At 50.9% G+C, this 23,965-nt stretch overlaps 12 protein-coding genes across 12 annotated transcripts; 7 read left to right on the top strand and 5 right to left on the bottom strand.

The window, feature by feature from the left end:
* Positions 1–367: 367 nt before the first annotated feature.
* On the bottom strand, positions 368–1,478 carry N7515_001760 (60S ribosomal protein eL13; the record flags this gene model as incomplete). The annotated part of the gene is made up of 5 exons (XM_056662504.1): positions 368–802; positions 877–1,035; positions 1,157–1,203; positions 1,312–1,345; positions 1,476–1,478. The coding sequence occupies 5 exons, from the start codon at positions 1,476–1,478 to the stop codon at positions 368–370; spliced, it is 678 nt and encodes a 225-aa protein (XP_056524617.1).
* Positions 1,479–2,189: 711 nt separating this feature from the next.
* Positions 2,190–3,425, bottom strand: N7515_001759 (uncharacterized protein; the record flags this gene model as incomplete). The annotated part of the gene is made up of 1 exon (XM_056662503.1): positions 2,190–3,425. One exon carries the CDS (start codon positions 3,423–3,425, stop codon positions 2,190–2,192), a length of 1,236 nt encoding a protein of 411 aa, XP_056524616.1.
* A 1,942-nt stretch (positions 3,426–5,367) lies between these two features.
* N7515_001758 (uncharacterized protein) lies at positions 5,368–8,463 on the top strand (the record flags this gene model as incomplete). Its single annotated transcript, XM_056662502.1, has 1 exon — positions 5,368–8,463. The coding sequence occupies one exon, from the start codon at positions 5,368–5,370 to the stop codon at positions 8,461–8,463; it is 3,096 nt and encodes a 1,031-aa protein (XP_056524615.1).
* Positions 8,464–8,620: 157 nt separating this feature from the next.
* On the bottom strand, positions 8,621–9,724 carry N7515_001757 (uncharacterized protein; the record flags this gene model as incomplete). The annotated part of the gene is made up of 1 exon (XM_056662501.1): positions 8,621–9,724. One exon carries the CDS (start codon positions 9,722–9,724, stop codon positions 8,621–8,623), a length of 1,104 nt encoding a protein of 367 aa, XP_056524614.1.
* A 395-nt stretch (positions 9,725–10,119) lies between these two features.
* Positions 10,120–11,709, top strand: arp6 (actin family protein; the record flags this gene model as incomplete). Its single annotated transcript, XM_056662500.1, has 4 exons — positions 10,120–10,624; positions 10,692–11,391; positions 11,454–11,516; positions 11,571–11,709. 4 exons carry the CDS (start codon positions 10,120–10,122, stop codon positions 11,707–11,709), a joined length of 1,407 nt encoding a protein of 468 aa, XP_056524613.1.
* A 683-nt stretch (positions 11,710–12,392) lies between these two features.
* On the top strand, positions 12,393–12,584 carry N7515_001755 (uncharacterized protein; the record flags this gene model as incomplete). The annotated part of the gene is made up of 1 exon (XM_056662499.1): positions 12,393–12,584. One exon carries the CDS (start codon positions 12,393–12,395, stop codon positions 12,582–12,584), a length of 192 nt encoding a protein of 63 aa, XP_056524612.1.
* An 831-nt stretch (positions 12,585–13,415) lies between these two features.
* N7515_001754 (3-hydroxyacyl-CoA dehydrogenase family protein) lies at positions 13,416–14,485 on the bottom strand (the record flags this gene model as incomplete). The annotated part of the gene is made up of 3 exons (XM_056662498.1): positions 13,416–14,146; positions 14,207–14,306; positions 14,357–14,485. 3 exons carry the CDS (start codon positions 14,483–14,485, stop codon positions 13,416–13,418), a joined length of 960 nt encoding a protein of 319 aa, XP_056524611.1.
* A 498-nt stretch (positions 14,486–14,983) lies between these two features.
* On the top strand, positions 14,984–18,596 carry tof1 (putative DNA repair protein (Tof1); the record flags this gene model as incomplete). The annotated part of the gene is made up of 3 exons (XM_056662497.1): positions 14,984–15,070; positions 15,138–17,508; positions 17,560–18,596. 3 exons carry the CDS (start codon positions 14,984–14,986, stop codon positions 18,594–18,596), a joined length of 3,495 nt encoding a protein of 1,164 aa, XP_056524610.1.
* Positions 18,597–18,882: 286 nt separating this feature from the next.
* Positions 18,883–19,917, top strand: N7515_001752 (GFA family protein; the record flags this gene model as incomplete). The annotated part of the gene is made up of 1 exon (XM_056662496.1): positions 18,883–19,917. The coding sequence occupies one exon, from the start codon at positions 18,883–18,885 to the stop codon at positions 19,915–19,917; it is 1,035 nt and encodes a 344-aa protein (XP_056524609.1).
* Positions 19,918–20,123: 206 nt separating this feature from the next.
* On the top strand, positions 20,124–20,780 carry N7515_001751 (PhzF family phenazine biosynthesis protein; the record flags this gene model as incomplete). Its single annotated transcript, XM_056662495.1, has 1 exon — positions 20,124–20,780. The coding sequence occupies one exon, from the start codon at positions 20,124–20,126 to the stop codon at positions 20,778–20,780; it is 657 nt and encodes a 218-aa protein (XP_056524608.1).
* Positions 20,781–21,168: 388 nt separating this feature from the next.
* N7515_001750 (uncharacterized protein) lies at positions 21,169–22,058 on the bottom strand (the record flags this gene model as incomplete). Its single annotated transcript, XM_056662494.1, has 3 exons — positions 21,169–21,680; positions 21,734–21,982; positions 22,031–22,058. 3 exons carry the CDS (start codon positions 22,056–22,058, stop codon positions 21,169–21,171), a joined length of 789 nt encoding a protein of 262 aa, XP_056524607.1.
* A 329-nt stretch (positions 22,059–22,387) lies between these two features.
* Positions 22,388–23,407, top strand: N7515_001749 (SDR family oxidoreductase; the record flags this gene model as incomplete). The annotated part of the gene is made up of 2 exons (XM_056662493.1): positions 22,388–22,837; positions 22,892–23,407. 2 exons carry the CDS (start codon positions 22,388–22,390, stop codon positions 23,405–23,407), a joined length of 966 nt encoding a protein of 321 aa, XP_056524606.1.
* Positions 23,408–23,965: the final 558 nt, after the last annotated feature.

Below are 23,965 nucleotides of genomic sequence, written 5' to 3'. Positions count from 1 at the left end.
AGGTTCCAATGTTGGGAATGAGAGACTATGTAAAGAACTTTTGTTGATCCCATTCAACTAGATACAAGTAGGGCCCTTCCCATCCGCAGGGAGCTACAAAGCATTCGAGTAGAACTACTACTTGCTCGCTCCAGCTGTCACTGAAAGCTCAAGACAAAGCCACTATGGGGAAGCAATTGAGAAAATTGGGCGGTTTTGAATTTCGAGAATCTTCCGAGTTCTTTCTTTTAGAGACAAAAAGGAGTAAAAGTTTGGGAGGGAGAGAGGGAATCAAGGAAGAGGCGCAACGCCATGCCACAGTACACTAATCCCCGATTCGAAAACCGACCCGATCATCATCATCAGCACGAGCAGGGAATTGACACATTTATTTCTTGGCAGCGGCCTCATCATCAGCCTTGACCTTGGCACGCTTCTCGCGCATACCGCGGTAGCGGGCCTCGGCGCGAGCCTCACGGAGACGGCGGTAAGCAGCCTCCTCGCCCTTGGGGAGCGAGTCGCGCTTGACCTCGGTGACGGCCTCGGCGGCGGTGGGGTTGGTGATGGGGAAGGTGGCCTCAACACGAGTGGCGATGCCGTCACGCTTGCCCTCAGCGACGGTGGCCTTGACGGCCTTGACGTCCTCAGCGGAGGAGTCAAGCTTCTTGAACTGACCGCTCTTGCGGGGGAAGAGGATCAGGCGGGCCTTGTAGTCCTGGAGACGGGCGACATTGGCGACCAGGGACTCCTTGGAGTAGTTGGTGCGGCGGTGGTCAACAGCGATACCGACGGTAGGAGCAAGCTTCTTGGGGATACCAGCTTCCTGCAGAACGAAAAAATTCGAATCAGTACATTGTTTCTCCACACCTTCACACATCTTTTTGCGGCTCGATTTACCTTCAGTTCGGCAAGGGTGAAACCACGACCGGCACGGACACGGCGGTTGTACTTGACGGTGGGGCACCGAACGATGGGACGCAGCTTGTCCACCGGACGGGGAGCAACAGCAGCCGCCTTAGCGATGCGGGCCTCACGACGACGGTGCTTCCGGCCGGGCTATATTTCATGTTAGTCGGCCAAATTCATATCCTGCGTAGAAAATTTTCCATCGATTTCGAGTCGCTTGCGATATCGTTCCGAAGAAAATTTCTCTTATCGGGGTGTTGGAGAATCGTACCTGGTCGAAGTGCACACGGACACGACGCTGCCAGTCCTTGTGGAAGTCTAATCAAGAAATCGTTAAATGACCATTCCTTCAATTTTTTTGGATTCCCCATTCTTCTGACGGTTTGAGGCGATCACATAGGGGCTGCAAAGCGACGGGTCACTCACGGTTCTTCTGAATCTGGTTGTTGTGCTTGATCGCCTATATATCCCACACACAATCAGTCAACCATTCGGACATTTTTTTGAAGGCGTATTTCGATCCATCGATTCATTCAATCGCACAAGTCGAATCCTTCATTGTATCTTCCAAGCAGGGATAGGGAACGCACCATGGTGACGGATGGGGATCGAGCCGGGTGGTGGTCGTCGAGGGTTGCTGGTCAAATCCTCCTTCACGGCAGAAAATGAAGTTCCCATTTTTCGTGTGGCCGCCCGCTGACTGACACACCGCCTCGCTTAGCGAGCCCTAACCAAGCCGGATCGGGTAATCTGCCAGAATTATCTCATTTATTTAATTCGAATTATTTTCGGCCTTGACTACCGTGAGATCAAGCATTGTTTAATGATCGATCTTGTCGATTTAATTTGAAATTTTTATATGAATGCGATTGGTCCTTCAGATGAAATTCATTCATCTGGTTTCAGATTTGTATTCCGTTCTGGTCTGTGAGGACTCTATTCGTAATGTACATGATACCCATGCCCAATGTCCCATCTCAGACTGCGAGATGGCTGTCTCAATTTCACTCCAAGTGGAGGGCTCGTGGATGAAACACAGACATTGAGCCATGATCCCTCTATCAAAAGCCAATTTGTTAACGCCACATATCGAAAGGTCATGGGTCACTGTCGCATGGCCTAAGTTATCAATTTCAAAGCAAAATCCCCCAAAGCAATCAAACATTCGCTAGTTGGAAAACACCATATTTGGCATGTCTTCGTCATTCGTCAGGTTCCCATAGTCGTAATAAGCAAAGCAGCGCTAGGTCATGAAGCGAATCAGTTGGCGGCACGGATTATCCGCGTAGCCACAGGATATGCACTTAGGCAATGCCGAGGCCAACTCCCCCGGTCGTCCTGGGCTTCTTTGCAGTGACCATGTTTGCTTCGTTGTCTGCTTTGCGCTTGTTAGCGCGCGCACGATCCACACCAGGCTTTTGCACCTGGCCGAACAACTTTGTCTGAAGTAATGTGCTGCTTTTGGGAACCGTGGTCCGCATGTGATGCGGAGATCCTAACTGCTCTTCTGCAGCTTCGGATGCTGAGAGGGATACAGTGCTATCACTGTCATAGTGATCTTCTCTTGGCGGTTGAATTGGTGTGAGGTACTGGGTCTTCGGGTGGTTGGGTGTGACAGGGACGGAGGTTGAAGAGTGAGCACCATAGGGGTGCGTTTGGTTGGTGAGTTTATCAGCGTAAAGCAGAGCGGCGAGGCCATCCGTGTGTTCCATATTGTGTATGTCGTTCTGAGTACGTGGCGACATGCTGCCGTAGTTGAAGATTTGGGAAAAGTGCTTGCGGTTGTCACCAATGCGTCGCTTGAGCATGAGGTTCTGCTCCTCTAGGTCCACGGCCCGACTCGTAGCTTCATCAATGGCGCGCTTCGCCTTTCGTAGTCTCCGGTCAAGAACTGCATTGAGTTCTTCCAATTCTTGCGCGCGCTGAACAGCTGACAGATAGTCGGGGTTCAAAGTAGACTGGGACTGCTTGGGTGTGGCGGGATCCGGGGGGAGCGAGCGAGCACGGTACTCGGCGCTTTGCAGAATCTCGACTTCACGCTTGGCAAGCTGATGCTCAACCTCAGCGCGCTTGACGGCTTCGTTGCTTGCGAAAGAGACCAGACTGTTTTGCAACTTGAAGTGCAGCGCAGACATACGTGACTCCCGCGCCACGGCAAGGAGTTCTTTGGCAATAGTGCGCAGTTGGGTTTCGTTGGCGAGGTCAATTTCTTCCATCGAAGGTAGGTTCTCAGAGGCTCCGTAGGCATCGCACAAAGACTTGTCCAGATCGGCCGCTTTCTCCAATGGGGGGCTCAATGAGCGCGAGTGCGAGCGAGATCGAAGCGGGGCCCCTGGAATTTGAGTTGAAGGTGGAGGTGTCATGTCTGATGACGATACTGGCGGCGGTGAGAGGAACTTCTTATCTGACTGGGATGAGGGGCCCTTGGCCATAGCGCTAAGCTCTGGCGATGGGGACAATGTGGCGCGACGGACTGGAGTCGAGGGCACAAAATCCACTGGAGCTCTAAGAGAGCTTTGTGAGTTGGTGCTTTGAGACATGTTGGTTTGTGTATATAGTAAATAAAGTGATGTTGATCTATCACTTCGATAAGACCACGAGGGTTTAGCCGCGGGGAAACGGGTCCTCACACTATTTTCCTTATCAGCATGTTTGTTCTAGAAGGTTTAGTGAAGGAGGGATATTGAATAACCACATACCGGAGACTAGTGGTTGGCAGGCTTAAGGCTAGGTGAATCGCACAGATACTCAAGATCAGGTATGTTGTCTCAGGAACCAAATCAAAAGACCAAAGATCGGGCTGGAGTAAGGGATACGGAATTTGCGAAAGAGAACAATGACTTGGAGAAGTTGGAGAAGGGTGAAAGAAGGGAGAATAATGAAGTTCAGCGAGACCTTAAGAGGAAGAGGTTACTCCAGCTGGCGTTACTGGGAGGGGCTGGGAGGCTGGGAACGGGGGAGTTTGAGGACACCCGCATCAGGTTAGTCCATCTCCCAGCCCCGGTCAATTATCTAAGAATATTGGCCAATCAGGAGCCAATATTGCTATCCACCAAGCCTAATATGGTTAGCCAGTCGATCACGGGACGCTCAGGGCAGGTAAACACCCGCGACCGGGCAAGCGCTGGGGGTTGGGCAGGCAACCGATAAGCTTGGACAAGATCTGGACGTTGCATGATATCATAGAGATGTTTCATGTTCTTTGTTTGAGATATTTTGATCTATATAAAGCGAACAGAGGGTACTTGCATCTTTTAGGAAAAAAAGAAAGAGTTGAAACCCATTTCCAATATATATCTGGGACAACATAAATGGAATACTTAGCTTGTACTGCTCAAACTGACCACCTAGGTCCTGCAAATAGCAGAACGTCTAGACCATTTGGTAGGTACTAAGGTTAACTATTTGATAGTACCTATAAATCTTGAAAGAGAGTCAGTGACAAATACAAAGCAATCAGGCTGGGAATCTTATAACAGATATATGCAAGGGAACATCCAATGTTTACAGTCTTAAGTTGCTTCCAAGGTTGTTCCAGCCATCTCAACGGCAACAGCTTGGAGCAAGGACCTCGTTATCAGGTATCTATTGACATGTATCTTCTCTTTCGAGAAGGGGATAGAGGGAAGGTTGGCCATATGAAACGACTGATATCGTCTCGAGACTCATTTTGAAACGGTACGCAGTATATGCAAACGACTGGTATCCCGTACCCAAGGTCTGGGTCGGGTGCTTCTTTCTGTTTGTCAAGAGAGATCGATAAATGCATGTGCGCATGTGGTCAGTAACAGGACCATGATTTATGGAGCCAATTTAGCCAACCTCCCCTATATCACAGAGTTGCTGGAAATAGCTTGCAAGCTGTCCTGTATTACGCGAATTGGTGAGACATCGGAGATGTCCTAACCTGTATGGAGTCTTCGCCGGCAACGAGACCCATGAAGAGGTAGGAATCATATGGAACTCCATCATCGTCGGTATCACGATCGATCTGACCGTACGTATGATATGGCTCAGCAAAGCAAAGTAGGCGCAGAGTACTGCACGTTCAACCGAGGCTTGGGATCGAAGGTCTGCCCAAAGTTATAGTGGAGACTATGTCCTAGAGCTATAGAGTATATTCCCGGTACAGACAATAGAGAGAGAAAAATGTAAAAGACCATAGACTGTTGAAGATTGTGTTGAAGATGGGAAGAGGAACATGCATAGAGCAAGTGGGCGGTCAAGAAAGGTACGGGTGGAGCAGTTTCGGTGTCAGATCCACGGTCCTCATGGTGTAAACAATTCGCGTCCGAAGCTTTTCTAGATCTCCAGGGCTTTATACTTTTGCATATCCACGCGACAAAGATAATTCTGTCATTGCACCCATTCTTTACCCCTCCATATTCCTTGTCCCACTCTTACCATCGGACATGAGCCTCCCAAGTTCTTGACGTGCGGCTCCCTTTCCGACCAAATACCATCAATAATTGAGACGACAATATGGAAGGACAACCAAAGATGTCGACACGCCCGACTGGTATACCGCGACCTGCCAGCGGTATTCCACGACTCACTTCAAGATTGCCTTTACCCACGACTACCGGATCGAAATCGCTTAAACCGTCGCCTTCACGAGACAGACTACGAGCCGACCCTGGACTGGATGAGAAAAGATTGCGAAGGCCGTCGTACGACACGCTTGTGCAAAAGCCGTTCTCGCGCCATTTGTCGCCACCCAAGCCACAGAACGATCCTGTCCCGGTTCTCAAGCAAGACGAAGCTCAAGGCGGGGAAAACGAGACACGGCTTTTGGGGGAAGCGGGCCCAGCGGGACTTGATGATGCTGCATCGATTATATCGACACAAGAAGTGCGCGGTCGCCGGGAAATACGTCCATCATTATCCGAGCGCACACTTGAGACACTAGCGCAAATTCCACCGTCACCGGCTTCAGTGAGAAGGCAGTCCAGCTTTTTCAATGGCGCCAGTCCGGTGCGGTCCCCATCTCGGGCCCCGTCCAATGTTTCTAGTGTTTCAAGGTCGCCATCCAGAGCGTCTTCTGGAGCGCCACCTAGCAACGAACCACACGTCAAACCCGTCTCCAAGCTACGTCTTCCCGCAAAGGCTCGTCCGTCGACCGCTTCGTCTCTCTCTCCAGCTCGCACCGCGGAAGAGAGTGTGAGTCCGTCGAGATTGAGACGACCGTCACCTAGAACTAGCATTGCCCCAGGAGATGGCCTTCCATCTGATACCATCCCGCCCAAGTTAACTACAACCGAGCGACCTTTCGGAAACAAAATCACGGGGAACCCTTTGCCAATTCGCCCGTCGCCAAGCAAGGCCTTTGTAAAGCCTGCAAAGTCAAACATGGGCCCTCCAGAAAAACCTCTCCAGGTGAAGAAAACAAGAAAGCCCCAGACAGAGCAGGTTTCTACTCTCCGGTCTCCCTCGACAGCATCAAGACATGTCTCTGCTTCTTCCATGCTTGATGAGCTCACACCGGAGCAACAGGCGCAGAAAGAAGCTAGAAAAGCTTCCAAATCATCTAGCACGCTACGCGACACCATAGCAAAAGCCAAAGCTGCTCGCAAAGCGATGGCAGCCGGCGAGAAAAAAGATGTCCCCCAACCGCAAACATATCAAGCTATACCTGTCGATGCGCCTGTCGATTCGTGGGTAGGCGGTGATGACGAGGACCCATTCAACCAGTTGCCTAAGGGATCCAACTCTTTGGTAATGCGAAAGCGTGTGCAGACAGCACGTGCGACCGGCCAGTTGAACATAGCAGCGTTCGCTCTGACGGAGATACCCAAAGAAGTGCTGACTATGTACGATTACGATCCAGAGAACTCTGAAAACTGGTTCGAAAATGTCGATCTGGTTAAATTCAATGCTGCGGACAATGAGCTCGAACAGATCTCAGATGCCACATTCCCAGATATCGATCCCGAGGAGTTTGATCCCGATAGCGATGATCGAGGACTTCAATTTGGAGGCATCGAAACATTGGACCTCCATGGGAATGTACTTAAATCACTTCCGATGGGTCTTCGGCGTCTACAGAACTTGCGCACTCTCAACCTGGCTAATAATGCTTTGGACATGACCAATATCGAAATTATCACGGAGATAGAGTCTCTCATGGACCTGCGGCTCGCGAATAATCAACTCCAAGGGGAGCTGACTGCTGCTATCGGTCGGCTTCGCAATTTGGAGTTTTTGGATCTGCGTGGCAATGCTCTCACCCAGCTTCCTGAGAAGTTTGTTGACCTGACTTCTCTGAGGACGTTGGATGTGAGCGAGAATAGATTCACTTCCCTGCCATTCGAGATATTCAACGGACTTTCTCTGAAGACTCTCAATGCCCAGAAAAACAGACTTGAAGGCACTTTAATACCGGCATCAGTGAAAGGCTGGGAGACATTGCAGTCGCTGAACGTTGCCAATAATGCCGTGGTCGTCTTCTCGGCCAATGACGCGCTTCACCTTCCCAATTTGCATACTCTTTTGATTGGAGTCAATCGCATCACACATCTCCCATGCGTTTCTTCTTGGCAGTCATTGTTGACGCTCTCCGCTGAGGAGAATAAAATTGCAGAGCTTCCACAAGGGTTTGTGGAGCTCAAGAGCATCAAGAAGGCCGATTTCACAGGCAACGATCTCACTCGTTTGGACGACAAGATAGGATTCATGGAGAGCCTCACCTCTTTCCGAATTCCCAACAACCCACTTCGGGAGCGCCGTCTGCTGAATATGGATACAGAAGACATCAAACGAGAGATGCGGAGCCGCTGTGACCCTGATCCGCTGGACTCAGACGATGAGGGCTCAGTGGCTACCCAATTCACTCTAGCACCCGAAAATCCCGCGCTCGATGGCAGCTGGCAGATCAAATCTGGTACACTTGACAAGTCATACGCCGATATGACCGATCTGAAGGTAGAACAACTGGACATGATTTCCTGGCAAGACATTCGGTGCCTCTATCTGCAGCACAATGAGTTTAGCCATTTCCCGGTTCCTGCAATCCAAATGCTCGCGGAGAGTTTGATCGAGCTTGATCTCTCACACAACCCCTTGAGCGGAGCCGACTTCTTGTCTTCTCCGCTGGAGCTGCCAAAGCTCCAGTCGTTGACTTTGAATGCGGCGACATTGACGGCATGGGAGCCTCTCCTGTCTAATCTGACAGCCCCATCTTTGAAATTCCTAGATATTTCGCACAATCGCCTGAAAGGTCCTCTTCCTCATTTGAGGAAGACATACCCGGAGCTCAAGACGCTTGTGGCTTCCGACAACCAGATCTCTAGTCTGGAATTCGAAGCCGTACAAGGACTGCAGGTCTTGGAGCTAAGCAACAATGACATTGATTCGCTACCCCCGAAGATTGGCCTCCTCGCTGCTCAACGCTCCCCCCTCAACTGGGGCAATGGATCAGCCTTGAGACGCTTTGAGGTGGCTGGCAATCGGTTCCGAGTGCCTCGCTGGCAGGTAGTTGCCAAGGGGACCGATGCTATTCTGGATTTCTTGCGCGAGCGTATTCCCACCAGCGATCTGCCAGAGTGGGAGAAGGAGCAAGAAGAATCTGAGGAGTATTGAGTGGAAGGAAAACGCAAGAGGTCATGATTTGAAAGTGGCATGTATAATATCATCATGTTTGTTCTATGTACATATACGTAATATCGCTGTCTATGCTTTTCTCGGACTTTTGTCATCATGGATATCATCAGCTCTGACGGCTTCTTGACAGATAATCTCATTCAGTGATTTTCCCAGTTGGCTTGCTGACTTCGTCAATCACCTTGAGCCACGTCTTCGCCCATGTAGAAAACTTGTCTGCTGTTGTGTCGTCCTTAGAATCCACAGCGTCCCAGGGCAATGCAACCAATTCCACAGCTTGTGTGGCGCATTTCCTTATCTTCTGCAGATACTGAGTCGACTTCTCGAAATCGGCCTCGTACAATGCGCCAGCCGCCTCATCGACATCGTCCGGAATAGCCTTCAGGTTCAGCATCAGGGATTCCAGCTTCTTGACACCACCCTCAGCGGCCAACGGCGCATTCCCAGCGTTCTTCAATCGATTGTTGATGATAGCCGGATAAACCAGGGCAAGAGGCTTGATGAAACGAAGCGTGGATTTTTTGTGCTGCTCGAGAGCAGCGGTCTCGTCTTCGTCGTCATCCTTCGAGTCATCATCGTCCGCTCCTTTCCCTTCCTCATCAGAAAATTCATCAAAGAACTCATCGCCCTCCTCTTCAGGATCCCAATCCTCAATCTCCTCAACCGCATCGCGAACCAAATCCCTCCACTGCTCAACGCGTTGCATAACAAATCCAACAACGCCCTTTCCAGCGACATCAGTCGCTGTATCACAAGCATCCCAGACACGGCCAGTAGCAAGCATGACAGCATCTTTCTCGGATTTTGTCACATCGCGCTCCTTCACGCCATCCTTCTTTTCCTGATCCTTTCCCTCTCCAACGCGCCGAACCTCCCGAACAAGCCCATGTAGCTCCGTAAACGCAGTTTTGGCTAGAACCAAGACTTCAGAGTGAAATGCCTTGGTGTATTGCGTCGGGGTAACGAGAAGTGCCGCGGTGACGAGCGACGGCAGTACGGCCTCGTTGAGCTCGCGCAGGATGGTGGCAACGGCAGAATGCGTAAAGGGTGTGGTAATTGCCAGCAGGGAGAGTTTTGTGACGTGGGCTTTGAGTGCGCTCGACGAGGCTGTTAGGAGGGGTAGAGCGTCGGCATCTTTTGCGGGTTCGGTTGGGGCTGGTGGGGGTGTGGCGAGGGCTTCTTGGAATTGTCCGATGAGGGTTAGAGTTGTGTCGAAGACTGGGGATAGTTCTTTCGACATTGTGAGGGTCGTGGGTTGGCTGGGACTTGGTGTAGAGAGGAGTGCAGTTGAAGAAAAATTTGGGCGGTTGGGCTTAATGATCGCGGGGCTGATTAGGGCTCTGTGGGGTCACTTGGAATTTTGGTTTCGTGTCAGGGTGTCACAGGCTGGACTGTATAGTTTGTTCACTATGATAAGAGGGATATCGTATTCTGAAGCTCTGTCGTTTGTTTCATGTGAAATTTGAAGAAATTGGTTGCTTGTATCAATGCTTCTTCTTCATATTGTAACTACTCGACAGTTGGCGGCCTTAAGCCCATTACCTAATCAGTTATCTTCAACAAACAAGACAAACACGTTCACATTCCATCACAGCTCTCAAGCTCCAGGCTTTTTGTTCACCATAGCCAGCCATAATGGGAACAGCAAGAGCTCGCGCTGCTCCAAGGGCACCAGCGACACCCACACAGCCTGTGGAGACGTCGCAGCACTTGCCCGACAAGACCTTCGTCATCGACAATGGCGCGTACATGATCAAGGCCGGCTACGCTTCTAATGCGTCTTCTTCCGACGAACCCATTTCCGCCTGCTCCTCGATACCCAATGCTCTCGTCAAGACCCGCGATAATAAAATTGTCATTGGCGCGCAGCTTGCGACTGTAACCGACTGGAATGAGGCGATGTTCCGGCGCCCGGTGGAGAAGGGATATATTGTAAATTGGGAGGCCGAGAGAGAGATCTGGGACCAGTCTTTCTTTGATGGGAAGCCGACGGTTCGGAACAAAAATCACCACATTGGAGAGCCGGAGAACACTACCCTTATCCTCACTGAGGCGCCGAATGCTTTGCCTATCTTACAAAAGCATACAGATGAGATGGTTATGGAGGAATGGGGCTTCGGAGGATATGCCAGGTGCTTAGGTATGAGACACCCCATTTCATAGCAATTTATATGTTTATATGGTCAGGTACTGACGGAATCATGAAGGTCCGACACTCAACGTGTGGAACGAAATTCACTCTCTCTTCGGCGATCCTATCTCCAATACTTCCGAAGCAGCCATCCTGCCCGCAGATTGCTTACTGGTCGTCGATTCTGGCTACTCGCATACCACAGTGACCCCGGTGTACAAAGGCCAGGCTCTCCAACGCGGAGTGCGCAGACTTGATCTCGGAGGCAAGCACCTTACGAACTATCTGAAAGAGATTGTGTCAATGCGACAATACAACATGGTGGATGAAACATATATCATGAACCAAGTCAAAGAGGCAGCTTGCTATATAAGCAATGACTTCTCAGGGGACCTGGAAAAAACATGGAAAGTCGGCAAAAAGCGCCAGACTGCGGCCGAGGAGGGTATTGTGGTTGATTACGTGCTTCCGAATGCGAATAAGAAGGGCTTCATGCGACCGCACGACCCCCTTCTGCAAGCCAAAAAGAAGAAGGGAGCACTTTCTGGGCTCGACGCGGAGGTGCTGTCAGAGGACGTACTGGTACTGGGCAATGAGCGCTTCTCTGTCCCGGAGCTTCTGTTCACGCCGGGAGACATCGGTATGCAGTCGGCTGGCATTCCTGATATGATTCTTCAATCTCTGTCGGTCCTGCCTACCGGCCTGCACGCTGCCTTCTTGGCGAATGTTCTTGTTGTCGGTGGAAATGCCTTGATCCCTGGGTTCATGGAACGACTGTAAGTCCTTTCGAAACGATCTTTTCGTTGAACTTCTATACTAATAATCTGACTTGTTACAGGGAGACTGAATTGCGACAAATCGCCTCTGCTGAATGTGTAGTGAGGGTGCGTCGGGCTAAAGAGTGAGTCCACGTATGTTCCTTATCCCGACTCCAATATACTGACATCTGTAATAGTCCTATTTACTCAACGTGGCTTGGAGGCACGCGCCTCGCTACCAACAGAGAGGAACTCCGGAAGGTGTCCATCACCCGCCAAGAGTATCAGGAGCACGGGTCAGGATGGGCCATTCGACGGTTCTCTGGTCTTGTATGATGTTTCAGTTACGAACATCTTCAGGGATCAGGTACCATGTTGGGAGTTTACGGAGCCAGAATCGACAGCATTTGTAGCATTAGTGATACCCTAGTTTTCAGTGTCGGTGTTTGGTTCAATATGAGTGTACGATTTCTTGAACTATTGAACTACTGAACTATCTAAAGTAGCTCACGAGGCTAGAACCTGGTAGTCTACCTGTTAGTCTACCCATGACGAGGTGATTATTCGCTCTAGTTTTGGTTCAACGATCTTCCCATTCAGGAAATTCGTAGATCCGTGGATCTACAGATGTCTACTTTTCCCTCGATTCGTGTCTCTCTTATCTTAAACCTCACTCAGACGCTTTCACTATTCTTTTCACAACTATGCAATGAACGAGATCTTCCGGGTTGGTCTTGTTGAAGACCTTTTGATACATGGCTCCCAGAAGGGCAAGCCCCCGGCATAGCCGTCATACGAGAATCAGAGGTGAACCTCCCCAGGAACAAGAAGAATAGTGTTTGCTCATCCATGGCTAAGCGTCAGATCCCTCTATGTATGGCCTGCAAGATGGGGCACGCCCTACCGTTTTACATAAAGGCATCTCCAGCCTCTCACCTGCCTTTCGAGAAGTATCTCTGCCCTCTTTCAAAGGGTCCAGTAGTCACTCCAGACTGAACTGACGCAGATTCAATGGCAAAATGCCCACCAAGCGCTCATCGATTCAGAAAGTCCTAGAGTACCTGCAACAGGTATTCAAAAAGACCGGCAACATACAAGTAGCCCTGTCAGTAACGCCGAACCCAGCGAAGCAAACCATTGAAACCGCACACATTGACAGTCCCACAGATGCACAGGATGCCTCGAAATGTTTCACATCAGAAAACTGCTAACAGTACCCTGCGGCCATAATTTCTGCTTCACCTGCAGCCACCGAATGGCCGCAACAGCCCTAAACAGCCTGGAGCTATTCCCAGCAAAATGCTGCACGCGAGAAATACCCCCCCAAGCAATCGAAGCGGCATTGAGTCCTCGAATGAGGAAGCGCTACATCTTCTGTTGGGACGAGCACAAGACCACTCCCGTAGAGCGCTTGTATTGTCCTCGCCCAAGCTGCGGGCGATGGATTCCCCTCCGCAGCCCCGGGTCTCGAATCGAAGGTGTCTTATGTCCGCACTGCGACGTGAAAATCTGCCCTCATTGTCGGGACTTTTATCATTTTGGGTGGTCTTGTGCTGAGAGCCCTGAGATGAGGATTGTGCTGGAGCTGGCGAAGGAGAATAACTGGCAGAGATGCTCGAATTGTCTTTATTTGGTTGAAAAGATCGATGGATGTAATCGCATTAGGTGTAGGTGTGGGCATCGATTTTGGTATGTGTATGGGTGTAGTACTGGAAGGGGAAGCAATGCTAATCGGAGGACCAGTTACATTTGCGGCCAACAGGGACGATGTTTATGTCCAACCAGTGGTATTGGAGATGGAATGACTATGGATGAGGATTTCAATGTCGACACATTTGTCGCTGCAATAGAGCAGGCGGAAATGACGGGTGGAGCTGGTGAATGGGCAGAGAATGACGCTTATTAGAGATTTATTTAGATTGTTCTTGTTTGACGAAGGGTAAACCAAGTTTATTTTCAGTGAATCGCAATCTACTATGATATGATATAGGAAGGGTATCTTGATCCAAATGCTTTTCCCGGTATCACAGGCGGCACTGCAATCAGTACTCATAGAAACCCTTGCCACTCTTCTTGCCGAGCCAGCCAGCATCGACCATGCGACGCAAGAGACCGGCAGGGCGATACTTGCTGTCACCAGTCTCCTGGTGGAGAACGTTCATGATGGCAAGGCAAGTGTCCAGGCCAATGAAATCAGCCAAAACGAGCGGGCCCATGGGCACATTGGTGCCGGTCTTCATGATATTGTCGATATCCTCACGGCTCCCGACGCCAGTCTCGAGACAGATCACAGCCTCGTTGAGGTAAGGCATCAGGATACGGTTGGCGAGGAAGCCAGGTGTGTCGGCGGACACAGAGGCAACCTTGCCCATGCGCTCGACAAAGGCAACGGCAGTGTCCATGGTCGCCTGCGAGGTCTGGAGAGCACGGATAATCTCCACACCCTTCTGGATGGGGACGGGGTTCATGAAGTGGGTGGAGATAACCCGGGAAGAGGCTTGGAGGTCGTTGGGGTCGGTGCTGGTGGCAGCGGCGATCTTGGTGATGGAGATGGAGGAGGTGTTGGTGGCGAGAATAGCATGCTTGGGGGCGATCTGGGCCAAGTTGGCAAAGATCTTTGTCTTCAGATCCGGAATCTCAGGGACGGCTTCAATGACGAAGTCGACCGATGAGAGGTCGTCCATCTTCAGGCTTGTGGTGAGGAGGCCACGGGCTTCATCGGCTGCCTCGCGAGTGAGACGCTGCTTGGCAACATCCTTTTCAAGGAGCTTGTCTATTTCAATATCCTGTAAGATATTTGGAGGTAATCAACGTAAAGTGGAGCTCGGCATACCGGCGAACTTGAGGCCTTTATCCAGAGACGCTTGTGAGTTGTCGATGAGTGTCACAGGGATCTTTGCCTTCTGGGCAGCGACGAGAGCAATTCCAAGACCCTAGGAGCTGTTAGATTTGCAGCGTGGTTGTGGGATTCCATGTTACACACCATTTGGCCCGCTCCGATAACACCCAGTGAGTTGACCTCGGCTGCGCGCATAGCGGTCGTGGAGCAGAAGCTCCGGACCGCCGCAGGGCCATTGCGAAGGGAAGCAAAGCGAAGAGAAGAGGCGAGCATGGCTACAATGTATTTTGGAATTATAGGAAAAGACTAAGAGCAAGGAAAGTGGAAGAAGAGGGCTGTATACTGCGGACCGCGGTGACTTCACGTGCTTCCGGACGTCATTGTCGTCGGACGGAAGAGCGGCCACCATGGTCTATGTCCCACCGCCTTTGGACCAGATAGACTCATTGGGTGCTTAGCTCCCCTCGTGATCGAATTGTCTAATATCAGCAGTAGTTGAGTCGCTGTAAGCTTATTAAATGTACTGTGTAGTATGCTTTGTGTCAATGGTTCCAATGTAGCCCTTGGCAGGGTGGGTACAACATGAAGCTATCAAGATTCTGCCAGATATTGCCGTTATGGCCGTTGATGTGCGGCGTAGGAACATCGGTTATCTTCGGTCCTTTGACGGCCACCAGTTTCTCCGAATCGCCGAGCCCGTAACACGCGTCGACGCGTTCCCATTCAACTCGATTCGGGAAGTCAATTAATGGGGTATCAAACCAGCCCACCATGGATGAAGAGGCTGTCCCTCTAGGACACGACGTTCAAGTCGTCGATCCAGACGTGCGTAACTATGTCTACGGTCTGGTTACTGCTGTGAGTTTATCCCTATTTCCTCCATGTCTGCCTCGATCCTCAATTTACTGACGCGCTCGATGTCTAGCTGGGAGGCTTCAACGGTGAAAATGCCGACCAATATGTTCTCGGAGACGATGCTCTGGCATGTTTACGCGACATTAAACGCTGGCTGAAATTGTACGATGAAAAGAACAACCGAATGGACGTCGCCCGATGCCTCGGAGAGGCCAACCTGGTCAACGGTGATCTGTTCCCGATCCTTTCGCTTTGGTGGGCTACCGGACAGAAAAGCAAGCATATGTCTAGGATTGCACTGGCATGCTTGGAGCTTCTGGTTCCATTGACATGGCCTGTCGAATTCCATAGCCAGATGACAGTCAACCACCATCGCCATACCCCCTTCATCCAACAGACACAGGTTCAGTACAAACGCGGCGCTCTCAAGTCTGGCGGAGCGAGTCTACTCCGCGCAGCTATCCGAATTGCCCTTCCAAGCATGGCGATACCCCGGTCCGAGCGTGGCGCACGAGACGAGGGAATCCTCAAGTTGTTATTGTACTTCCTCCGAAACATTGCGATAATATCCCCCAATACCAGACTTGCGGCAGAAGGCGATGAGGAGGAGACATCGAGGTCTGCAACAATAAACGCTTTCCACGAGCAAGATGCATTTGCACTCCTCTTGACCATGTGTTCGAATGTCGGGGATGATTTCAATCTCCAGGATATCCCCCTGATGGAGACACTCTTCCATCTTGTAAAGGGTGTCAATGTGGAAAAGTTGTTTATGGACGACGAGCAAAGAATAAACAGGCGGACGGACGAACTCAAGGATTTATTGAACAAAGAGTCGATGGTACGGAGAGAATACGCAAAGAATGCGCCTACACGCCATGGAAGATTCGGTACAATGATCTGGGTCAAGCGAGACGACGCCAAGATGTCCACTGTCTCTGGACAGAGCGTTTTACGAGATGACCAGACCACCCTTCAAAAGATGGACGAGAGCAAGAAATGGAATAAACCTCGACCCCGCCGCAAGCAAGAAAATGAGGCTCAAAACATCAACTTCAACATGCCCGCTCATCTTAATTCCGAGGCGACGCGGAATTTGCGGACCTTCGTGGAGGAGTTCCTTGACTCCGGGTTCAATCCGCTCTTTACTCATGTGCGGAGAGCGATCGAGCGCGAAGCCGAGCGAGTGTTAGAGATCAACACCCGTCAATTCTTTTACACAGTCGGTTGGTTCCTGGAAGCAGAGCGTGTGCGTCGGGCTCGACAGCTCCGCCAGCGCAATGCTCAGAAGGAAGGAAGGACCAAGGAGATTGAACCAGACAGCTATGGTCTAGTTGCTGGCGTGCTCAACCAAGAGACCTTCATTGCTCTGAACCGGGCCATGCAGAGTAGCCTAGACAACAAGGACTGGGAAGACCTGAATGCGCAGATGCGCTGCTTCACGCAAATCCTGTTGACCGTCCAGGAAATGGCGGCCTCGCCGCTCGAGGAAGATCAGGAAATTGCGGAAAATATTCAAAACCGCATTTTCTACGAAGAAACGACCCATGACCGAATCATTTTCATCTTGCGAGGATATAAAGACCAAGGATTTGGCTATCTAGATGCCTGCACCGAGCTGGCACATGTGTTCCTGCGAATGCTGGAGCGGTATTCCAAAGACAATGCCGACATGCAAATTCGCTCTCGGCGAAAGGCCAAGCGGAAGCAAAAGAAGGCCGCGGAAGCCGAGCAAGGAGGAGCAAATGATGACGAGGAGCGCAATTCCGAGGACGAAGATATAGAGGAGGCTGCCCAAGTCACCAGGGAGCGCAATTTTGACTTCAAGCGTTTTGCCGCCAAGTTTTGTAACCAAGCCTGCGTGGATACCTTTGTCGCATTCACTGCTTTCTATAAAGAACTTAACGCCGAGCAGCTCAAACGGGCCCACCGTTACTTCTACCGGATTGCTTTCAAGCAGGAGATGACTGTCTTGCTGTTTCGGGTTGATATTATCAACCTTTTCTATCGAATGATCAAGGGGCCGGGACCTATGGACTCAAGCAAGCCCGTGTTCAAGGAGTGGGAGGAACTGGTTCGTCAAATCATTCGGCGACTGATCAAGAAACTGGATCAGCGTCCTGCTTTGATTACCGAACTGCTGTTCAGCAAGATCAACTCTACTGTTTACTATCTTGAGTATGGACATGAGAAGCAAACCATCGGCACCTCCAAGCGTCCTCCGCCAGAGCTTGTGATTACATCACCAGAGGCGGATACGAAGGAAGCGAAGCTCCAAATTGTGATCGGTGCTCTTGTCCTCGATGGAAGAGCGGATTTGGTAAACTGGATCAAAGATATTTTGACCTCCGCAGCCTCTGAAAGAGACGACTGGGAAACCCAAGAAGAAGCCCGTCGCGCTGAAGACCCCGAGCATGTCAGCGCTCCTAATCCAATGATCAGTATGTTAGCTCGATATTCCCACCCTAAGCAGTACTAACAAATGAAAATAGCTGTCAAGGGCAAGAACGAGTTTGTCCAGAACGCCATGTTCGCTAACGCAAAGCTGCGTCTGCTCATGACTGTCGTCGGGTTCGAACGACTGGGCGTCGAAGATGTGCCTGGTGCCGCTTGGGTTGTTCCAGCGTCCCTCAAGGCCGACGACTTGCGCGAAACAGTTTCGGAAATGGAAAAGATCGTCCAAAACCCAATCACCAATGACGACGACGATCCCCGCACGCATCTCAAGCCGAAAAACAGAGACACCGGACGTGCTGCCCAAACCACACTTGATGTCAACTTCGGATCAGACTCTGAAGGCGAGGACGTCCCGGATGGCCCTCTATTCCCGGCGAATCCGCGGTCTAAGTCAAGTGCTCTGGATGATCTCAAGAAGAAACGCAAGAAGAAGCAGAGAGCCCCCACGGAGAGGGAGCCGCTGGACGACGAAACCCTGGAAGAGCGGCGCAATGCTCGACTTGCGAATGCTCTGTCTCGGCAAGCGAAGATTAAAAGTGACCTGTTCATTCACGCCAGTGACGATGAGACCGACGAAGAGGCCGACAAGGAATTCTTCCGCCTCGAGGAAGAACGGCGCAAGAAACAGGCGCATGAAGTCAAGAAGGCCTTGCTCACCGGAACTGCCGAACAATCAAGCAAGACCAAAGGCAAGAAATCTGCTGCCCGCAAGCGAACCAGTGACACTGGCACTTCAGCGGCAAAATCAAAGCGACAACGCCGTGATTCGAGTGCTTCTTCTAGTGGCATTGAGAGTGATGCCGACGGGGACATCCTCATGGCGGAACTAGACGCTCAGTCTGCTCACTCCCAGCAAGAGGCCTCGACTAGCCATGGTGCCGGGGAGGATGGAGATACCCCTCTCACAGATGACGACGATCTTTCCTTCGATGATGATTTCGCCTTCTTGCGGGAGAGCAATACTAAGGCTCCTCAGCCCGTGGCTGGAGATGATGACGAGGAGGACGCACCCGTGGCCCCGGCCCGAAGACGCATTCGTGGTGGGTTCGTGATCGACAGTGATTCTGAATAGTGTTATCACTTCGATCTTTGTAATATGTTTATGACTTTATGAGGCGTCTGGCATTGCGATTGGATGGGAGATGTGATACATCATACTTAGGCCCAATGAGAACAAATTTATGACTCACAATCCCTGTCCTGCCCAGGTGGGAATAGTTAGCTGCGAAGATAAGCAATAAGAAGCAATACGAGCTTCCCCGCGTCTATGCCCGGCCTCCACCTTCATCTGCCCTGAGCACACCCTCATTCCTCTTTCACCCAGCTTCTTCTTCATTCCAACAATCACAACCGTGAAAATGCCACCAAACAGCAAAACTCTCACCGCATCATGCCACTGTAAAGCCACCCACTTCACCTTAACCCTTCCCGCGAACGCCCTCCCCCTCAAAGTCCACATCTGCCACTGTTCCGTCTGTCGCTATACCCACGGCACACCATGCATCTTCCACGCCCCACTCCCAGCAGGCATTGCACCGCAATTCATCGCCCCGTCCAGCATGGACAATCTGACAGCCTATGCCCACGCTGAGTCTCAGAGCACACGGTATTTCTGCAGTACCTGTGGCTGTCAGATCGGGGACAAAGGACACGACGATGGCAACTGGGTGGTCTCTACTTCTATATTCACCGAGCCGAACGACGGCCTGTGGGAGATGCGATCCAATGTATTTACGGACTCTTCGGCAGACGGAGGTCTTTCGGCGATGGTTTCGTGTATTGATAATCGCCAGCTTAAAATCTGGAATCCGGAGACATCGTCTGATACCAAGGCTGCTGAAAGGGACGAAACAAATGCAAGTGAAGGCTTGTCTGAAGAGTTACGCGCTGAATGTCACTGCGGTGGAGTTCAATTCTCTATTTCCCGTCCTAGCAAAGAATTCCTCGCTAGTCCTGCGAGCAAAGGGTGGGTTCTCGAGCAGGATACAAGCAAGTGGCTTGCATGTCTTGATCTATGTGGTGACTGCCGTTTGGTGAATGGGTCAAATGTTGTAGGTTGGTTGTTCGTTTCGAAAGATCATATATCACCTCTGCCACCGGCGGATTTGATTGTCGGGTCTTCGAAGGGTTACAAATCTAGTGAGGGTGTGTTGCGGACATTCTGTGGGACGTGTGGTGCTACGGTGTTTTATAGCTGTGATGAGCGGCCGGATATTGTTGATGTGGCGGTTGGGATTCTGCGTGGCTCCAAGGGGATCATGGTTGAGGATTGGGCTTTGTGGAGGGCTGGGAGGATTGCTGGGGCGAATGATGGGTTGGAGTATGATCCTGGATTTACTAGAGCATTGATTGAGGGGATGAAGGTATGGGGGGAGGGAGAAGGGGATGCCTGAGGATTATGTTATAAATTAGGGCTAACTCATTAACTAATGTGACTCACTGCCCACTGCGTTGGTTCAATCTAGTCCTCAATCCAATCCATCAAGTCAGTCGGGTCTACTCCAACGAGTGACTCAAAGCCCAAAAGCGGGGCAGTCAGCATATAAGAACCTGCTCTCCCGTCAATCCCGCAACTTCTATACAACCCTCATCTACCAAAATGACTCACCTCAACTTCGTCACCCTTGATGTCTTCACATCAACCCCCTACTCGGGCAACCCACTAGCAGTAGTCTTCCTCGAAGACACCGCTCTAACCCAGTCTCAAAAGCAAACCATCGCCCGTGAATTCAATTTCTCAGAGACAATCTTCGTCCACCCAGTAAACGACAAGACCAAACGCACAATCGACATCTTCACCACAAAGCACGAAATCCCCTTCGCCGGCCACCCAACCATCGGCGCAGCCACCTGGTTCCTGCACCACTCAACAAACCCCGCCGACAGCAGCAATGTCACAACACTAACTACCAAGTCGGGAGACATCCCGATCAGGGCAAATAGCTCGGACAAGACCGTCGCCGCGAAGATCGCGCACAACACGCGCATCCATGCCGCGCGATTCAGCCTGTCTGAACTACTGCGTCTGCATCCTAGTCTTGCGCCGTTTGTCCGGGAAGATGCTACTTTCCCTGTTTTCTCTGTTGTTAATGGGATGAGTCAGGTGTTTGTTGAGCTTCCGTCGCTGGAGGCGTTGGGTGCTGTTGCGCTTGCTAGTGGTGGGGAGCTGGTTTCTGATCAATACCTTGATGAGGGGTGGAGGAATGGTCTTATCTGTCTGTACTTCTTTGTTAGGGGGTGGAGGATAGTGTCTTGAAGAAGAAGGTTATCCGGTCGAGGATGTTGTTGGGGACTTTGGAGGATCCGGCTACTGGGAGTGCGGCGAGTGGGCTTGCGTCTTATTTGTCGCTTAAGGAGGGGGAGCCGGTGAGAGGGTTGACTATCATGTTGTGCAGGGGGTTGAGATGGGGAGGAGGAGTGATATTGAGATTGAGGTTACTTTAGATGGGGGAAGGGGAATTCAAGAGGTTGTCTTGACGGGCACTGCTGTTACTGTCTCCGAGGGGAAAGTGTTGATTCCTCAGGTTTGAGGAGATACGTACAGAGAAATGGATCATAATGGAATGGTTTCTGAGTATCTCAAGTCTGAGTCCAACGCTATACTTCCAATACATGACTAGAATGATACTGCCACCATCTCATCCTCACCAAGGCTGAACCGGCGTCAAATATTCCCTCACCACCTTCCCAGCATCCTCATCCCGCTTTCCCTCCACAACACGACGAATAGCCTCACCACCGAGTTTAGGATCCCCCGCCCCCAGCTTCTTCAACAACTCCGTGTTCCCTCCAAGAGAGGTCGCCAGCAAACCAGGAGCAATCGACCAGACCTTCACTCCATCGTTCTTCAGCAATTTGGACCATTCTATCATCAACATGTTAAGTCCCGCCTTGGCTGACCTATAGCTCATAAATGGGAACGCCTTGGGTAGTCCAGCCGGTGCAAAAACATTCTTTGGATTGCTCGGGTCGGCAGCCCCCTCCAAAGAGGACAGGCCGCTGGTAATGAACAGCAGCCGGGGGTCTTGCGACTTGAGCAGCAGCGGAAGGAACTTGACGGTCATCAGGTGTGCGCCTGCGACGTTTACATCCCAGCTTTTGTTCCATGCTTGGCGGGCTGTCATGCTTTGGTCAATGTAGGCATCAAAAGCGGCGCCTGGATTGGTCAGTTGGCTGGATTGTGATGGTTGAAAATTTTGTGGGACAAACCGGCGTTGTTGATCAGGCAGTCGACTCTGTCGTACTTTGCTGCGATTTGTGCGAATGCTGCATCGATTGATTCGTCACTCTCGACGTCCACCAGGAATGGCTCCACGGTACTTTGTGTTGCTATGGTGGCAAGACTTTGACAGGCGACCTGGCCTTTTTCCTCATTGCGACTGCCGAGTAGGATGTGGTATTTCTGATCGGATTGGCAGAGTGCTTTCACAGTCTCCAACCCGATTCCGGTGTTTGCACCTGGAGAGAAGTTAACACTGGGGATTATATTGTTCGAGGTCTACTAACCGGTAATGACGACGATCTTGGAATCCATGGTCAACTGTCGAACTTGCTATCGTACTTGAGTCTAACAGGGAGGGCTATTGTCAGGCAACCTATATAATTGCCTAACCAAGTGAGTTGTTAATTTTGGTGATGCTGATGCTCTGCCCCAGGGCGACTCGATGGAACTATAAAGTATCTCCGAGGGACCGTGCCCCGTAGTCCGGGGGCCGGGAGTGCAATGCGGAGATAAACAATAACTCCGGACTATGGCCTCCGGACTACGGCCTCCGGACCGCCAGACTGATCTATATAATCCTGAGTGATAGTTATCATCTCCGTGCTTCATCCTACCAACTGATTGATTCACGAACCAACAACATGAGCGAAATCCTCGTTATCACTTGCCCAGGCGGCAAACAATGCAGTCGCATGATTCCTCTGCTATACAACAAAGGCAAATTCCGCCTCCGACTAGCCGCACACTCTGCAGCATCAGCCGAAAAGCTACAAAACACCTACCCGGATGCGGAGATAGTCCAAGCCGATCTCCAGTCGTTGTCCGACTGCCGCAGTCTTCTACAAGGCGCGACAGCCATCAACGCCGTTCTACCGAGCTTGCACAGCCACGAGAAAGAAATCGGCTTCAATCTCGTCGACGCGGCAGTGGCAGAGTCACGCCGCGAAGGAAACGTCTTCAAACATTTCGTTCTGTCGAGCGTACTAGGCACACAGCACCGAAGTCTTCTCCAGCACGATCTAAAAAGCTACGTTGAAGAGAGACTATTCCTCAGTCCATTGGATAACTGGACAATCCTCAAGCCCGGAAATGTCAGACTCACTCATCCATTGCAAAAAGTAATTATTTGCTAACCGCAGCCACAGTTCCTGGACGCCTACCCCGTCGCTGCCCTCGCCTCGCAAGACCACCCCGTTCTGGAAAAATGGTGGAAACCGGAACACGCAAACAGTGTTATTGCCCTCGATGATCTCGCCGCTGCATCGGCGAAGGTCCTCAACGAGCGCGAGAAACACTACCTGGCCGAGTATCCGCTCGTGTCAACGATGCCGATCTCCGAGACGGACATTATCAAAATCATCGAGAAGCGGATCGGAAAGAGTATTGAGTTGAAGACACCTAGTTTCGATACGGGAGTCGCGAAACTCATCGATGCTCTGTATGGGGGCCCTGAGAAGGGAGAGGGTGAGATTGGACTCGGTCGATGCAGTCCTGGTGATCTGCGTGGTGACCTTGTGCGGGATACCGTTGAGAATTTGATCATGTTCTACAATAAGCGTGGACTGAAGGGAAGTCCGAATGTGTTGAGGATGGTGTTGGGTCGTGAGCCGACTACGGTTGAGGCTTGGGTTGACGGTGTTGCTACGAAGGCTGGGTTTTAGGGTTCGTGTTTAGTTAGAGGGATCTACCTACAGCTCAGTATTGAAATTATTCTCTATTATGACAAGTAGGTAAAGGATGATTCGTCGTTTTTGAGACATGGTCATAGCAGCTGTTGCAAGGTAGCCAACTGGCCAGTAGGGTAGAGTCTGCCAACTGGTCAACTAGGATAGAGACAAGGTGAGTGTACGGAAAGAATCGGAGTATTATAAGACACATGTATCAATTTTAGGTAATTTCCGGCGTTTAACTATTGTCCTCCTTTCTCGGTCTTATGTTTACTACCGACTTGCCTTGGAATCTCGCATATTCAACCAACTCCAAGGCTGCCGGCTGTGTAAGTAGGCAGAGAATTTGGTAGAAAAAGGTCTATGCAGGGAGAGCATCAGCCCACTCTAGTAAGTCCACCAATCACTTTGCAGGTTTTGTAACGACAACTCGTATCATCAGAGCATCTCGGAGTAACTAATTCTCTGCTTATTCCCATTGTCATGGGGGCCGGATAATCCTCGGGGGCCAAACATCCCGAGCTTAACCGATTTAGGAAACCAAACCCTAAG

This window comes from Penicillium bovifimosum (assembly GCF_028826915.1).
Source record: "Penicillium bovifimosum strain IBT 22155 chromosome Unknown utg000002l_segment0_segment0, whole genome shotgun sequence".
NCBI classification, from domain to species: domain Eukaryota; kingdom Fungi; phylum Ascomycota; class Eurotiomycetes; order Eurotiales; family Aspergillaceae; genus Penicillium; species Penicillium bovifimosum.
The sequence above is the reverse complement of the archived record's forward strand: the minus strand, read 5'-3'. Positions and strand labels throughout refer to the sequence as shown.